Raw genomic sequence first — 17,234 nt, forward strand, 5'->3', positions numbered from 1 at the left:
CTTTTGAGTTGTGGTGTTGGGGGAGAATACTGAAAGTGCCATGGGCTTCCAAAAGAAACAATAGATCCGTTTTGGAAGAAGTGCAACCAGAGTGCTCCTTGGAGATCAGGATGGCCAAACTTTGTCTCCTCATACTTCGGTGGGACCAGTCGCTGGAGAAGGATGTCATGTTTGGTAAGGTGGAGGGTCAGAGAAAAAGAGGAAGACCCCCATTGAGATGGATTGGCCAAATGGCAGCATCAATGGACTCAATCGTGGCAACAGTAGTGAGGTTGACCCAGAATCAGGCAGTGTTTCATTCTGCTGGGCATAAGGTTGCTATGAGTCGGTACTGACTTGATGGCACCTAACAACAACAACATTGTTGATGATTATGAAACAAGTGATTAATTGTATTTTGTAAATATGCTGGTGTCTTTTTAGTAAGTTTTTGTTTTATGTCCGAAGTATAAGGAAAGTAAGTTTTATCTCCAAAGTATGAGTGTCTTGCATGTTTTTATGTAATTTATGATAAATTTTGTCAATTTAAAGTGAAACTTAAGTTTTATTTCTGTCAGGAGAACTTTATTAAATGTTTGAAAAACATCTATTGATATGTACACATTTCCCTTAAAATAAGTTGGAGAGGACACAATTATCCCATATAAATTTCAGCTATGAGAATTTTCCATATAAATCTCAGTAAGATAGGTTGGCTATGATTGTCTTATTTGTTTTAGATAACTCTTCTAGCTGAAGAGATAAATCCACCATCAGTGTATCTTACGGTTAAACAGAAAACCTAGTTATTTTAGTGTTGGGGATTTAAAGTCCTGGTGTGGAGCTGCTGGATAATGCGCTGGGCCACAAAGTTGGTGTGAACTATAAGGTCAGTGATTCAAATCCAGTGGCCGCTCCTGGAAAACTCTATACAGGGTCACTATGATTCGGAGCCAACTAGATGGCACTTGACAACAACATTTTAGACAGAGGCCAATTAATAGCAGCTAAGTGGCTGCAACAGTGGGCTCAAATATAACAGTTGTGAGGATAGGGCAGGACCAGGCAGTGTTTCATTCTGTTGTACATGGGGTTGCTATGAGTTGTAACTGACTTGATGGCACCTAACAACATCAATACTTCATACTGTGTATAAAGCTCTGAAGTGTTTTATATTCATTTGCTTTTTGTTCGTTTGTTTCCTAAGAGAGTTTTCAGAAAATTCCATTAAGTTCAAATCTTAATATATTTAAACAAAGTAATCATCATTGCAAAACAAAGCTGGATTGAAAAAAGAGATGGTGGTAGTTATTTTATTCTGTGTAAACTGACTTGGCAAATCAGCTTTTACTGGGTACCCATCTTCATTTTCAAAAGTGATTCAGAATAGTTAAGTTGATGATATAGGAGATGTGTAACTGAACTATTGACCAAAAAATTAAGACACAAGTTTTATTATCTGTGGGCTTTTATAATACTTGAATAAAAGCAGCCCATGGGTGTCTGTGCTTAACAGAACTTCAAAAAGTTCATGGGAAAATTCCATTAACTTTTTTTTTCTTTTTCTTTTTTTTAAAGTTTTTATTATGAGTTGAGTGAAAGTTTACAGGGCAGATACCAGTTTTACATTCAACAGATCATACACCTTGGTTCATTACAATGATTATAATCTCCATGTACATCAGTTAACAGTATTTCTCTCTATTCACTTTAGCTCCTTTTGTTTAAAAAAAAAACCACTCAGGAATATATAATAATTTACACCACCAAAGGGCACAGTCTGCAAGTCTGCCTCATGGCCGCCAGCTCTCAGTCCCTCTCTTTCCATGAATCCAGAGTCCTCAGCTGCTCCCTCTTTCTATGTCCACATCTCTGCCTCTATCTCTAGTGTCGCTGCTTCTCTGGATAGGCCTTGCATTCCACTTGTGCTCTTCTCCCCTGATGGTCCTAGGGTCCTCTATTTATGGATGTAAGTTTAACTACTCCCCCATTTTTGTTACAAAACTTCTGCCTTTACAATTGTGACAGTCGCATTTAGTCATGATAACAGTTACTCTCTATTGAATCAGAATCTTATCCCCATCTAGACAAGATGAAAGCTGTTCAGTGGGGACTCTATCTTCCCCACACACATTCTTTTTTTTTTTTTTTTTTAATGCTTTATTGTGAATTATATGATAGTTTACATGGGAGAACTTTAGTTTTACATTCCCATTATCTTTTAATTCTATTTTTCCATGAACATTTTGAAGCTCCCTTGTATATAAGGTCACGTACTTTATTCTTTGAGATGATATTTACATTTATTGTTGCATAGGAAACCAAAGTGGACTTCTATTGCATTCTTGATTGAGGTTATAGCTTTCTCTGTATTTAACGCTTAGAACAAGGAATGCTATTTCCTCAGCAGGGAAGAGCAATTAACCAATCCATTAATTAGATCCCAGTTTACACTTAATTTTAACTCTGAAATTTGCTTGAAATGGCATGTGTGCTCTTCTTATGGTTATTAACACTTATTAGTAATGGATAAAATGTTTGCATTTAAGAACTGAGACTGTACAGATGTTTTTATGCTAGCAGAGAATATGGCCTTGCATAAATGAACAAATATTCTGTGTTATATACTAGGGCGTATAAATGATTAATTATGCTATGTTTAATGCCATCGAGTTGGTTCTGTCCCATAGCAACCCTGTATAGGATTTCCAAAGAGCAGCTGGTGAGTTTGAGCCATCACCATCCTTGTGGTTCAAACCGATTTTGCAGGCCAGTGCATTAACCCCCACAGTGCCACACAAATAGTTAAATGTTCTTTTAGTTTAGGCATTAGCTTTTAATATCTTAGCTATTGAGATTAAATATTGTATTTTAAATAGAAAATTATAGTTGTTATTAAAGACAAAAAAAGGTTATGGCCCTCATTTAACAATTTCACCATTTTATTTATTGTTTCAAAATAATTTTATAAGAATTATGTGATGGCAATAAACAACAACATAAGAATTACTAGAAAATTTGTTCAAATATAGAACAACTTTGAAATCATTAAGTTTAAGAAGTTAGTTTCACTTAATTTGTTAAACAGTAATCTACTTATGATCTAGTATTCCAAGACTTGGAATCAAAACTTGTAACTTTTTAGGGACACTCTTTTAGTTGGACGCTATGGGTCGGAACCGACTCGATGGCACGTAACAACAACAACAACTTTTAGTTGTTAAGTGCTGTCCAATTGATTCCGACACATAACAACCCAGTATAGAGTTTCCAAGGCTAAAAATCTTTATGGGATTAGGTTTAAGAATATGCTTGGGTGATTATATTTAAAATGTGGAGCCTTGGCTAGACTATAGTCAGATTTCTTCTTGCTGTCGTTTAATTATTCCTTGTCAATGACTTCTTCTAGGTTGTTGTTCAGATGATGTGGTTGATGGATCATATTTTTAAGTATACAAACTTTGGAATTGTTTCTTTAATTCATGGAGACTTCTTTATAAGGCAGGTAAGTAATGAATTTTTTTTTCATTTCTTTTTTTATCAAATTTAGCCTTGATTGTAAAAAGAGGCATAACGAAACCAAATATAATGAGAAAAGCCTGTTGTGCTGTTTCAGGGAACTCTTCCTTTGATCCTTTTGTTCCCTGAAACATTTATTGCAATCTGAATTTGGGTATATGTAAGTACTAAAAGGCTGACAATGCAAATATTCTAACTTTCATCTGCCTTTTCCATCTAGAGCAGGGGAGCCTTTTTTCTGCCAAAATTTTTAGCATCATTTGTGATACAAAATTATCAATTTAAAAATTATCCTGCTATATTTGGTCGAGCATTTAATTAACTCAGCCCTGTGGTTGCCTTGGCAGGGCCAGACCAAATGATTTCACAGGCAGTGTTTCGTTCTGTTGTGCATAGAGTCGCTATGAGTCGGTACCAACTGGATGGCACCTAACAACAACAACATATGGCCTGTGGACCTGACATTCCCCACCCCTGATCTAGAGTTTTAGCAAGTGCTTGTCCCATATCCCAGTTAATTAGATATGTGAATTGGGCAAATTACTTAGTCAGTTTTATTTTATTTTCTTGGGTACTTATGTAAAGTACTTAAAACAGTGCCCGCTGCCTTCTTCATTATTTGTATCTTGATTACCACTACTACGTCATTTATATTAGCACTATTATTTTTATTTGTAGGCCATTTTTATAGATTCAGAGGATATCTAAGTAAGTAGGCTTTTGTCATCCCTTGGGAGTCTATATTCCAGCAGCAAAATTATTAGTTAAAAAGAGAAGATATTTATCAAATTCATAGTAAGAAAAGTAAGCACATCAGATTTCTGAGAACCCAGAAGAACTTTAGAGGGAAGGCGATATTTGGTATAATTTTTTTAAATGGGCATAGGTTTGATAGAGGAAGGTTGGGTGAGAAGGGGCCCTAAGTACTAGGAATAGTTGGGTGTAGGAAAAAGAATTATAATCGCAATCCAATCAGCACTACATTATAGTATTTCCCTATCTACCAATGTAGCATAGTGGTTACAAATTGGGCTGGTAACCTCAAGGTCGGTAGTTCGAAACTACCAGACATTCCATGGGAGAAAGATGAGGCTGTGCAGGGTCACTATGAGTCAGAACCAACTCCATGGTACTTAACAACCACAACAACAACCAGTATCACACATTTTATCAAAAGGGGATAACTTAAATATGATATGCAAGGCTTTTTAATGTATAATAATGCCACACTTATTTAGTGTTTTTCTGTTTATCACTTTCAACCTGAATTGTGCATGCCTTGCGTATATAATAAGCACTTAATGATTAACTGGTGAATTCAATTAAGCCTCTTGTAAGAACCACAGATTCAGAAATAAGATGAAAGTAAGGAAAAAGAGTTCTGAACTCTGAAAATAGCTTCCATAAAGCACATATACTTGTTTTACATACAGAATATATTAATTGGATTTTTCCCCCCACACCTTACAGTTAATCTGGAAACACTCTTGGTTGTACCCCAGGATGCATTCTGAGCAGAGAGATGAATAACAATGGTAGAAGTTGATTCTGGAGGAAGGAGGAGTGGCTATGTGAATTGGCCATAGGGTCACAACAAAATATGCAGTAATCAAAACTACTTAACAAATAGCCTAGGATAATATCTCAGAGCATCTCTGGTCAGGAAGACAGCAGAGCCACCAGTTGGAAAGATTTCAGTCTAGGAAACCCTATGGGGTAGTTCTACTCTGTCCTGTAGGGTTGGCTACACTCAACAACAGTAGCCTAGGAGTTATTGTTGTTGTTAAGTGCTGTCGAGTTGCATCTGACTCATAGTGACCATGTATAGGATTTCTGAGAAGCGGTTGGTGGAGTTGAACCCCCGACTTTGTGGTTAGCAGGCCAGTACGTATCTTACAGCGCCACATCAGGGCCCCAGTCTAGGGGTGGTGGTTGTTGTTAAGTGCCGTCAAATCAGTTCTGATTCGTAGCAACTCTGTATAGGGTTTCCAAGTAACAGTTGGTGAGTTTGAACCGCTGACATTGCGGTTCAGATGACATCTTGATCCAGTGCTTATACTACAGTGCCATGTCAGGACTCCACTTTAGGGGTTGTTGTTGTTATGTGCCGTGGAATTGGTGGCAACTTATAGCAACCCTGCATAGGGTTTCCGAGGCTGTAAATCTTTACGGAAGCAGAAAGCCTCATCTTTCTCCCACAGACAGCTGATAGTTTCGAACTGCTGACTGTAAGGTTAGCCACCTGATTCGTAACCACTGTGCTACCAGAGCTCCTTCCACTCTAGGGGTAATCAATAGAAAAACCAGCTGAGCCCATGTATCATGAGAATCTAATGAAATTATTGAATTTATATTGTAGTACAGTGAAACCTGTGAGAGCCAGAACTCAATGGGACTGCCTTGTTTTTTCAGGGCTTGTGAGTTTTCTGCCTTTGAGAGAGGGTGCAGTATTACCATTTTTTAAATCACTCTCTATTAGTAGAAAATATTCACATACTAAATATTTGACTATACTCCCGGTGTGGCAATATAGGATCAGCACTGGACTGTGAACCACAAGATCAGCAGTTCAAACCCACCAGCGGCTCCTCGGAAACCCTCTAGAGGGCTGCTATGAGTCAGAACTGGCTTGATAGTACTTAACAACAACTACAATAATTTTTTAACTGTTCCCTCCCCTCTGGTAGATTATTAATAAAAATTGGACTACTAGCCATAATATTGGTGTTTCAAACCCACTAGCCACTTCTCAGAAACCCTTTTCTGGGTCGCTATAAGTTGGAATTGATTCCATGGTACTTACCAGCAACAATAATATGTATGTTGTGGGGTAGGGTGGAGAAAATTTATTAAAGAGGTTTTAAAATCTCTTTGGCCGTTGCTTCTACTAGACCATTATGACAAAATATTTCAAAGAATAGTCAAAATATTGTCATGTAAATTTGGTAATTTAATAGCTGACTTAATCATAATCAGTTCAATCCCACAAACCAATTAAGAAAGAGCCTAACTTGTTTTACATTTATAATGTATCTAGTCTAAAGGCTGAAAGCGTGCTATTTTGGGGAGCTTCTGTAATTGTGTTGGCTGGAAAATTATTAGTCAATTGATCATACTAAAAGGAAGAACCTACGTGAAAATATAGTTGTGAGTTTGGGTTCTTCCACGGATTCTCCTGGGTTCGTCTTTTCAGTCGTCAAGACAGCGTCTCTCTTAACTCCTTCACAGCTAAGATCCAGTCCATCACAGCATTCTGTTACCTTAGTGTTACCTTCAAAGTTTTACCTGACTAAAACTTCATGCCAATATATCATAGTCAAATCTCTTCAAATTCCATTGTTTGTAGTACTCCAATACTCTTTAACTTTAAAAAATTACCTTGTGACTTTCCATCCCACACTCTATTATGCAGAAGGCCCTTCTGATATGTTCTCTGCTTCCCTCTCCAATTTCATCTCCTAGCTCTGCCTTCCTCAGTATGTTTAAGCTACAATGACCTTTGAATATACCCAGCTAATTCCCACCTTAGGTTTTTGGTCCTTTTTGTTCTCTCCACCAGGGGTACTCTTCTCTTCTTCACATGCCTTGTTCACTCACATGATCAGTTTCACGTTCAGTGATCACCTCCTCAGAACAATATACATTGACAGGGAACTGCCAGAAACTCAAGTTGGATTAGGAAGAGGGTATGGAATAGGAATATCACTGCTGATATCAGATGGATCTTGTCTGAAAGCAGAGAATGTCAGAAAGATGCTTACTTGTGCTTTGTTAACTATGCAACTATGCAAACATTTTCGACTGTGTGAATCATGACAAGCTATGGACAACATTGCAAAGAATGGGTATTCCAGAATATTTGATTGTGCTCATGAGGAACCTGAACATAGACCAAGAGGCAGCTTTTTTTTTTTTTAACAGAACAAGGGGGATACTGAGTTGTTTAAAATCAGGAAAGGTGTGCAGTAGGGCGCTATATTCTTTCACTATTCTTATTCAATCTGTATGCTTAGCACAATCCAAGAAGTTGGTTTATATGAAGAAGAATGTGACATCAGAATTGGAGGAAGATTAATTGACATCCTATGATATGCAGATGATACAATCTTGCTTACTGAAAGTGAAGAGGACTTAAAATACTTACTGATGAATATCAAAGACCACAGCCTTCCATATGGGTTGCACCTCAACATAAAACAAAAATCCTCACCACTGGACCAATAAATCACACCAAGATCAATGGAAGAAAGACTGAGTTGTTAAAGACTTCATTTTGCTCAGATCAACCATCAACACTGGAATGGAAACAACAGTCAAGAAATCAAGTGATGTATTACATTAGGCAAATCTGCTGTGCAGGACTTCTGTAAAGTGTTCAAGAGCAATGATGTCAGTTTGAGGACAAAGATGTGCCTGACCCAAGCCAGGGAATTTTCAAGAGTCTCATGCGTGTGAAAGTTAGACAATGAATAAAGAAGACCATAGAAGAACTGAAGCATTAGAATTATGGTATTGGAGAAGAATACGGAAAATACATGGACTGCTAAAACAAATCTGTGTTTTAAGTACAGCCAGAATGCTCCTTAGAAGCTAGGATGGCCAAACTTCGTTTCTCATTCTTTGGACTTATCATCAAGGAGGGACCATTCCCTGGAAAAGTACTTCATGCTTGGTAAAGTGGAGGGTTCACCAAAAGAGAAGAAAACCCCCAATGGGATGAATTGACACAGTGTCAGCAGCAGTGGGCTCAAGTGTAACAACAATTGTGAGGAAGATATAAGAACATGTGCAGTGTTTCTTCTGTTGTGCATTGGGTCATTATTAGTTGGAAACAACTTGATGGCCCCTAACAACAACAACAGGGCAGCTCTCCCTGATCTTTCTTGACCCTCTTCTATCTTCTTACTCATTTCTTCCTAGCTCATGTCACCAACCGAGTTTATACTCCTTATTTACTATCTTTGTCAGTAGAGTATGCGATACAAACAGATCTCTTCTTTTTCTTGTGTCTCCTGTGTCTGACATTCAGTAAATAGTTACTGAGTTAATGAATCAATAAATTTTCAAAGGCAATTAGAACAATTTTGTTTTCCTTCAGAAAGAGAGGGCTTTAGGTAAGTGCTAATATAACTTCTCTATTTTTACTACTGTGGTCAAAAAGAAAACTGTCAGTATTGTGTTCTGTGATTGGATTTTAATTTAGAAGCTGTTTTTCCTATTTGCTTTTATGTCATTTTAATTTCAGATATGCCTTTGCTTATGGTATGTGTATGTACCTTCTAGGGAAAATCTCACCGTGACCAACAGTTGCTGCTTCTCAAGAAGCACCTAGAAAACAATTACAGGAGCAGAGATCGAAAATGGATTGTGCTATTTCCAGAAGGGGGCTTCCTCCGGAAGAGGCGAGAAACAAGTCAGGCATTTGCCAAGAAAAATAACTTGCCATTTCTTACACATGTCACTCTGCCAAGGATTGGGGCAACAAAAATTATTTTGAGTACACTTGTAGCACGACAAGAAAATGGAATTCCAGCAGGAGAAAATACTAAAGAACTAGGTAAGCTGGGTCTTAGCATTTTTTTCCTTTATAGGAATGAAAAGATTTTCTGGAGTTCCAGAAGGTGATGTTGTTATTGTTCATATTTATAATTTTGGTCAAATGTAAATAATACTCATAGGATAAGTGTATGAATAATTTTTCACTTTTATATTTGCAAAAGTAAGCCATGCTTACAATAATTTACATAATACAGAAGTATATGAACTAAAATGTCTTTCCCCTACCCTACCTATTCATATATTCCTGGGGCCATTCCTACTGTGGTAGTAAACATGCCTGTAAATCTATCCTTCTTTATTTATGGAACTATTTCTGTAGTATAAATTCCTATAAATGGAGTTGCCAGGTTAAAATATAGACGTATAAAAATGACTAATACATTTTTAAAATTATACATATACACATAGAAATAATAATGTTATTTTCACTTAGCTATTTTTACAGAAGTATTTTTGTTGGCTTTTAATATGGAGAATCAATTCAATGAAGTTTCATACTGTTTATTAAAGACCTTAAGAATGTTAATAAATGGCTCGTTATTCTCTACTACTAATATTTAGCAAAAGAAAATAATCTGGAAAAGAAGTAAAAAAATTTATCATAGCATGATTTATAATACTAAAAAATTAGAAATAAGGAGGCAACAAGATTGCATATTAGGCAGAAAGACCCTCTACAACAAAAATACAGAAAACCAAGTGAAACAGACACAAATAGTCCTGGAACTCTGACCTTCAGATGAAGGCATTGAGAAGTGGATTGAATGCTTACTAGGAGAGATAGCCGAACAGACACAGCAAAAACAGAAGATATTGGTGATAGGAGCTGGTGACCCAACAGGCACAGCCATCTTGAGCTTTTGTGAGTGGCTTCAGAGATAAGCTAACTTATCGATTTTGCAGAAACATACCTGTGGTTTGCATAGGCAAAGCTGTGATTGTTTTTCTTGTATTCCATATTTCCCTGGTGACCAGAGGTAAAGCTGCCAGTCCCCCACCCCCTTAGACACCCCCAGGGAAGCACACTTTCCCAGAGGTCAGAGCTGCATGGAGATGAGCACCACAGTTGTGGGCCCCATTAAAGGAGGGGAGAGCTGTCTGCATGGACCTTGTTTAGGCAGACTTTGCTCCAGATGTGCAGAGTTGGCCCTGGCCAGCCCTGGGCTAGTCTTCATTGAACAGACATGTGGAGGAGAAGGGAAAAAAAGAAAGAAAGAAACTGCTGAACTGTGTTGGTGGCCTGGTCAGCTGTGGTGTGGTCATCTTGAACTTTCATGAGTGTCTTTGAAGGCAAGAGGGCAGTTGTGGCACAGAGGCATACTGCTTATTGGTGGACAGAAAGGGGCAAACTTATTTTCTTTTCTTATTGTACCTCAGTTACCCTGTAGAGGTGTAATTACCCCCCATCCACATACATTCCCAGAGAAGTTCCTGTTCTCCGGGCTGTCAAAGTCTCATCAAAGTTTGGGGGCAGTTAGCAGAACCAAACCCAGCACCTGGAATCAGGTGTGGTCTATTCTAGACTTGCAGAGCAGATTATGGACAGTCCTGGATTAGAAGAACCGCTCAGTCTGGGCTCCCATCAGGAGTGGAAATACCCTGATATCCCAGCTGCTTTGAGGTCTGTGTGAACTAATTTCAGACTGGGTGCCCAAAACAGAGAACACCTAACCATACAGAAACTCCATGTAGTATTGAGTGTTGCTGTCTCATCCCCTAGCCATCCATGACATGAAGTCTGGCTGGCAGGAAATTCCAGAATTCTCTTCTCTCTGGGTCTGTAAACTGCCCTGATTCTTTTCCCCTTCTTTCATTGTTTTTGTTTCTTTATTCTTTTTCTCTCATCTTTGTTTCTCTTGCTTTCTCTCCCTTCTAGCTACCCTTTTATTTTTTCTTCTTTTTCCCAACTGCTACTGCTTCTTACTTCTTATTTATATATTTTTTATCCTTCTTTATTTAATTTTTAAAAAAATTACTCTGTGGTATCTTTCCCATTTACTCATTGCTCTCCATAGTTGTTTTTAAGTCTTTTTCATTCTTTTTGTTTTCTCACTTTTATTGTTTTATTTTCCTCTCTCTCTTTTCTCTCGTTGGTTTTTGTATTCTTTTGATAGCTATTGCTTGCTTTTTCCTTTACTATCTTCTTTTTTTCACTCTTTTTTGCTGGTTTGTTTGTTTTCTTCTCTCTTGTATGTGTGTTTGCTCTTCTTGCCTCACCTGACAGGAGACAGCAACTGCAGTAATATAGCCCAGCCATAACTGTACCCTCTACAACCCCACCTACTGGACAGGAGCCAAAACCAGCTGTTCTACACTGGATCAAGGACAACAACCAATATCAGCAAAATCTATCCTACACTGAACTGCACATACAGTGAACAGAAAACAATGCACAAGCTCATCTCCTGATCACACCCAGCAAGAGGCAGTTGTGAGTGCCTAAGAATACACCAACTTAATACAAAACAGCAACATCACAACGTCTCGAAAGCAGCAGACAATTTCTGTTCACATGAAGAAACAAGACAGAATGACTCAAGCACATGACCAAGAGGCAGAGCTAGAAAACATTTCTAAGGAAAATAAGGCATTGGAATTACCTGATAAAGAATTCAAGAGAATGATTTTTAGGTATATCCAAAGGATTGACAGAAGGTTGAGGAAAGCAGGGAAGAATTCAGGAAAGTACTATAGGAACAGTCAAACAAAATAGATAAAGGATTGGGGATAATGTAAAACATGCAAATAGAAATCCAGAAGATTAGTACTAAGATTTCAGAAATGGACAATACATTGAAAGGACAAAAGAGTAGATTTGACTCAATGGAAGTCCAAATTAGTGATCTTGAAGATAAATCTCTCAATACAAGTAAGCTAGAAGAACAATCAGGGAAAAAAGAATGAAAAGATCTGAAAAGAATGTAAGATTCATGTGGGACAACATGAAGAGGAATAACTTATGGGTGATTGGAATTTGAAATGGAGGAGACAAAGAAAGATACCCAAAGAGCTGTTGGAAGACAATTTCCATAACATGAAAGATGAAAAGATTTGAGAAGCTGCATGAATCCCAAACAGCCATAGACCCCAAAAGAAAATCAACAAGACAATCAACAAGACATACTATAATCAAACTCTCCAAAATCAATGACAGGAATCCTGAAAGCCACTAAGGAAAAATGAAAAGTTACTTACAAAGGAGAACCAATAAAATTAAACTCTGATTTCTCAGCCGAAACCATGCAAACAAGAAGGCAGTGGGGAGACATATACAAAACTCTGAAATAAAAACTGCAAACCAAGGATCATGTGCCCAGAAAAATTTTCCTTCAGATACTATGGCAAAATCAGAACATTTCAGAATAAACAGAAACTAAAAGAATTTGTAAAAACCAAACCAACTACACAAAAATACTAAAGGGAGTTCTTTGGACTGAGAACTAACAGTAGACAACAACTGGAGATTGGCATACATGGCAACCCCACTCAGAATTCAATCAAGATATAGAAGAATCGAAAATAAGACAAAACAGGGAACCAGAGATATCAATTTATAATGAAGGCATTGACAAAGCAAAAAGAGGGAAAAGTGTATTTACAGAATTTCTAAATGGTGAGGAAGTCAGGTCAGTTTTAGGATAAAACAGACTGCTTTAAACTGGGGGAAAAAAACTAATAAATTATAGGGTAACCTCAAAGATAATTAATACACCACATCTAATAAAATAAAAAAAGGAAACCAGGAAGATTTTGTAAATATTAAAATGACAGTGGTGAAGAAATTGGCAAGAAAACGCAAAAAACGTCAACTCAGCTCCGAAAAATATGCACACACACACACACAAAAAAAAAAACCCACACCAAAATGACTGCAATCAGTTCATACCTGTCGAACATCGATGAATTAAATGCACTACTCAGTCAAGAGACAGAGAGTAGCAGAATGGATAAGAACAGGATCCTTCAATATGCTATCTACAAGGGACATACCTTACACACAAAGATAAAAATAGGTTAAAATAAAAGGATGAAAAAACTTATATCAAGCTAATGACAGTCAAAAACTAGTAGGCATGGCAATATAAATTTCTGGTAAAACAGTATTTGAGGCAAAAATCAGCACTGAGAAAAAGAAGGACATTATCTCATGATTAAAATGTCAATTGAACAAGAGGGTATAACCGTAATAAATATCTATGCTCCCAATGAGTGTCTCAAAATACATAAATAAAACTTTAATAGAATTGAAGAACGATATAGATTACTCCACAATAATAGTAGAAGATTTTAATACACCACTTTCGATAAAGGATAGAACAACTATAAAGAAATTGACAGACACAGAAGAACTAAACAAGACAATCAACCAACTTGATCTAATAGATTTGTGTAAAGCACTCAATCCAACAACAGCACAATACACGTTCTTTTCCAGTGCACATAGAACATTCTCCAGAATAGATCATATGTTAGGCCACAAAGCAAATCTCAGTACATTTTAAAACATCAAAATGCTACAGAGCATCTTTCCAGAACACAGTGCTATAAAGTTAGAAATCAACAATAGGAAGATCAAGGAAACAAAATCAAATACATGGAAATTGAATAATACCTTGCTGAAATGCTACTAGGTAACAGAACAAATAAAAAATGGAAAGAAAAAAACATTTCTTGAGTCAAATGAGAATGAAAACACCACATACCAAAACCTTTGTAACACAGGAAAAGCAATGCTTAAATGGCAATTTATAGCACTAAATGCACATATCCAAAAAAAAGAAAGAACCAAAATCAACATTAACCCAACAGCTCCAACAATTAGAGAAAGAACAGCAAAGTAAGCCTACAGTCACCAAAAGAAAAGAAATAATAAAGACTAGAGTCTAATATATTAATTAGAAAACAGTAAAAGCAATAGCATCAACAAGACAAGAAATTGGTTCTTTGAAAGGATTAATAAAATTGACAAACCACTGGCAAATCTCACAAAAGAAAAGAGAAGATGCAAATAACAATATGGGTGACATCACAGGTAGAAATGGATTCATTTTTAGAAAAATATAACCTACCTTAAGTGACACAGACTGAAGTAGAAAATTTGAACAGTTATATAATAAGAGAAGTAGTAGGCATGGCAATATAAATTTCTGATAAAATAGTATTTAAGGCAAAAATCAGCACTGAGAAAAAGAAGGACATTATTCTCATGATTAAAATGTCAATTGAACAAGAGGGTATAACAGTAATAAATAAATATGCTCCCAATGAGTGTCTCAAAATACATAAATAAAACTTTAATAGAATTGAAGAACGATACAGATAACTCCTGGTAATTTAAAAGCTCGCAACAAAGAAAGTCCAGACCCATATGGCTTCACTGGTGAGTTTGGCTAAACATTCAGAGATGAGCAGACACCAATTTTACTCAAAATATTCCAGAATATAGAAAAAGATGAAAAATCCGAGAACACATTTTATGAAACAATCATAACCCTCATACCAAAACAGGCAAAGACATCACTAAAAAAGAGAAGTATAGACCAGTATCCCTCATGAACATGTTGTTGCTGGTGTTAAGTGCTGTTGAGTCAGTTCCGACTCATAGAGACCCTTCATGGGGTTTCCCAGGAGCAGCTGGTGGGTTTGAACCACTGGCTTTGCAATAGAGAACCCATAAGTAAATCCATCCACATACAGTCAGCTGATCTTTGACAAAGGACCCAAACACGTTATTAAATGGGGAAGAGAGAGCATCTTGAACAAATGGTGCTGGAAAACTGTAAAATCCATTTGTAGAAAAAGAATGAAACAAGACCTATATCTTACTCCATATATAAAAACAAACTCAGCATGGATTAAAGACCTAAATGTAAAACTTAGAACTATGAAGATCTTCAATGAAAAAATAGCAACAAACTCAGGGACCCTAATTCACACCATAGCACACTATCAAATATTACTAAAAACAAACAAATAGTAGAAGACAAAACAGATGACTGGGATCTAAAAATTAGACACTTATGTGCATTAAAAGATTTCATCAAAAGAGTCATAAGAACAGGCTGTGCCAATTTTTTTTTTTACAAAAACATATCAAGTGGGGACTAATCTCTGAAATTTATAGAAAACTACAAGATGTCTATAAGAAAAAGACAAACAACCCAATTAAAAAATGGACACAGGACATGAAGAAAGACTTACTTCAACAAAGAAAACCTTCAGCAGCCAACAAGCATATGAAGAGATATTCATTAGCCGTTGTTGTTGTTGTTGTTAGATGCCCTTGAGTTGTTTACAACTCATAGAAGTCCCGTGTAGGGTTTCCGAGGAGCAGCTGGTGGATTTGGACTGCCAACCTTGTAGTTTGCAGTTCATTGTTGATCCTACAGTGCCACACCATTAACCATTGTTATTGTTGTCAAGTGCTGTCGAGTCAGTTCTGACCCATGGTGACCCTGGTAGGGTTTCCGAGGAGCAGCTGGTGAGCTTGAACCACCAACCTTGCAGTTCATACTGCTTTGCAGTCTGGCACATTAACCCACAGCATCACACCAGGACTCCCCATTAGCCATTAGAGAGAAGCAAACCATTACAACAATTAGGTATCTTCTCATACCAGCATTAATAGTGAGTTCAAACAAACAGAGAACAGTAAATGCTGACCAGGGTGAGGAGAGACTGGGACCCTCCTACATTGCTGTTGGAACTGTAAAATGGTTCAACCACTATAAAAAATGGTATGGCGCTTCCTCAGAAAGTTAGAAGTATGGCCCATCTATTCCTCCAAATATATCCACAAGAGATACGAGCCAGGACACAGATATATGCACACTGATGTTCATCACAGCACTATTCACAGTAGCAAAAATGGAGACAACCTAAATGTCCAACAATGGAAGAGTGTATAAACAAACTTTGGTAATATGCACAATGGAATACTGTACAACATTGACAAAAAACAATGAACCTGTAAAACACCTCATAAAATGGATGAACATGGAGCACATTATGCTGACTGAAATAAGTCAATCACAAAAGGACAAATATTGCATACTGTCACTATTGTAAAAACTCAGAAGATATTCATATTGGAAAAAACAGTCTTTAATGGTTACCAGGGGTAGGAGGGAAGGGAGAGCAATTCGCCGGCTAGAGGGCAGACACATGTTAACTTCAGGTGATGGAGAGGGCAATATACAAGTAGAGGGAGGTTGGCAGAACAGTAATGAAGACAAGTGAAGACACAGGGAACTATGCAAGGACTAAAAGGGATAGAGGTAAACAGTGACATATATATATATATATATATATATATGTTGTTGGTAAGTGCTGTCGAGTCAATTCTGACCCATGACAACCCTGTATAGGAGCAGCTGGTGAGTTTGAATTGATGACCTTGCAGTTCAAATGGCTTTACAGTCTGGCGCATTAACCCACAGTGCCACACCAGGACTACACAACCTTAAAACAACAGTGTTATCATGGACAGACACCGTCTGAATGGGTATGGGAGGAAGAATATTTATTTTAAACAAATAAATTAGTTTAAAAGAGGGTATTTGTACATGGATAACCATAGGGAGTAAGCAGGATAACTCTTGTTACATGTAGGGGATTATAATAATTGAGATTAAATAAAGTATATAATTTTTTAATGTAAAACTGACTATCTTGTTTGTAAACCTTCACTCTGTTCACAATAAAAAGTTTATTAAAAATTAAGAAAATAAATACTGTTTTAAAAATTAGAAATAGCTTTAACAGCTAGAAGGGAGAATGTTATTGTTATTGTTAAGTGCCTATGAGTTGGTTTTGACATAATGATCTTGTGTAAGGTTTCCAAAGATGGCTGGTGGGTTTGAACCACTGACCTTGTAATTAGCATCCAGTGTGTTCATCCTACAACTCCACACCAGGATTTCACACTCAGTTGAGAGAATGGATAAGTAATTATTAAGTATCTCTGCCATAGAATACAATGCTGATGCTGCATGCCTTGAGTCAGTTCTGACTCATAGCAACCCTGTATGTAGTTTCCGGGGCTGTCATTCTTTACAGGAGCAGAAAGCCTTATCTGCTTTCTGGAGGGACTGGTGAATTCGAACAGCTAACCTTGCAGTTAGCAGCCTAACGAGTAACCCACTATGCTACCAAATTTCTTTATAAAATACAATGTT

General features: G+C 37.0%; 1 protein-coding gene across 1 annotated transcript in view; it reads left to right on the forward strand.

Annotated features, from left to right (window-relative positions):
• The window catches only part of LPGAT1 (lysophosphatidylglycerol acyltransferase 1), a 116,559-nt gene that overhangs the window by 43,082 nt on the left and 56,243 nt on the right, over positions 1-17,234 (forward strand). The window contains 2 exon segments of the mRNA XM_006878389.1: positions 3,389-3,484; positions 8,782-9,055. Of these exon segments, the coding sequence (XP_006878451.1) occupies positions 3,389-3,484; positions 8,782-9,055 (370 nt within the window).

Source organism: Chrysochloris asiatica, unplaced genomic scaffold (assembly GCF_000296735.1).
Source record: "Chrysochloris asiatica unplaced genomic scaffold, ChrAsi1.0 scaffold00009, whole genome shotgun sequence".
Lineage (NCBI taxonomy): Eukaryota > Metazoa > Chordata > Mammalia > Afrosoricida > Chrysochloridae > Chrysochloris > Chrysochloris asiatica.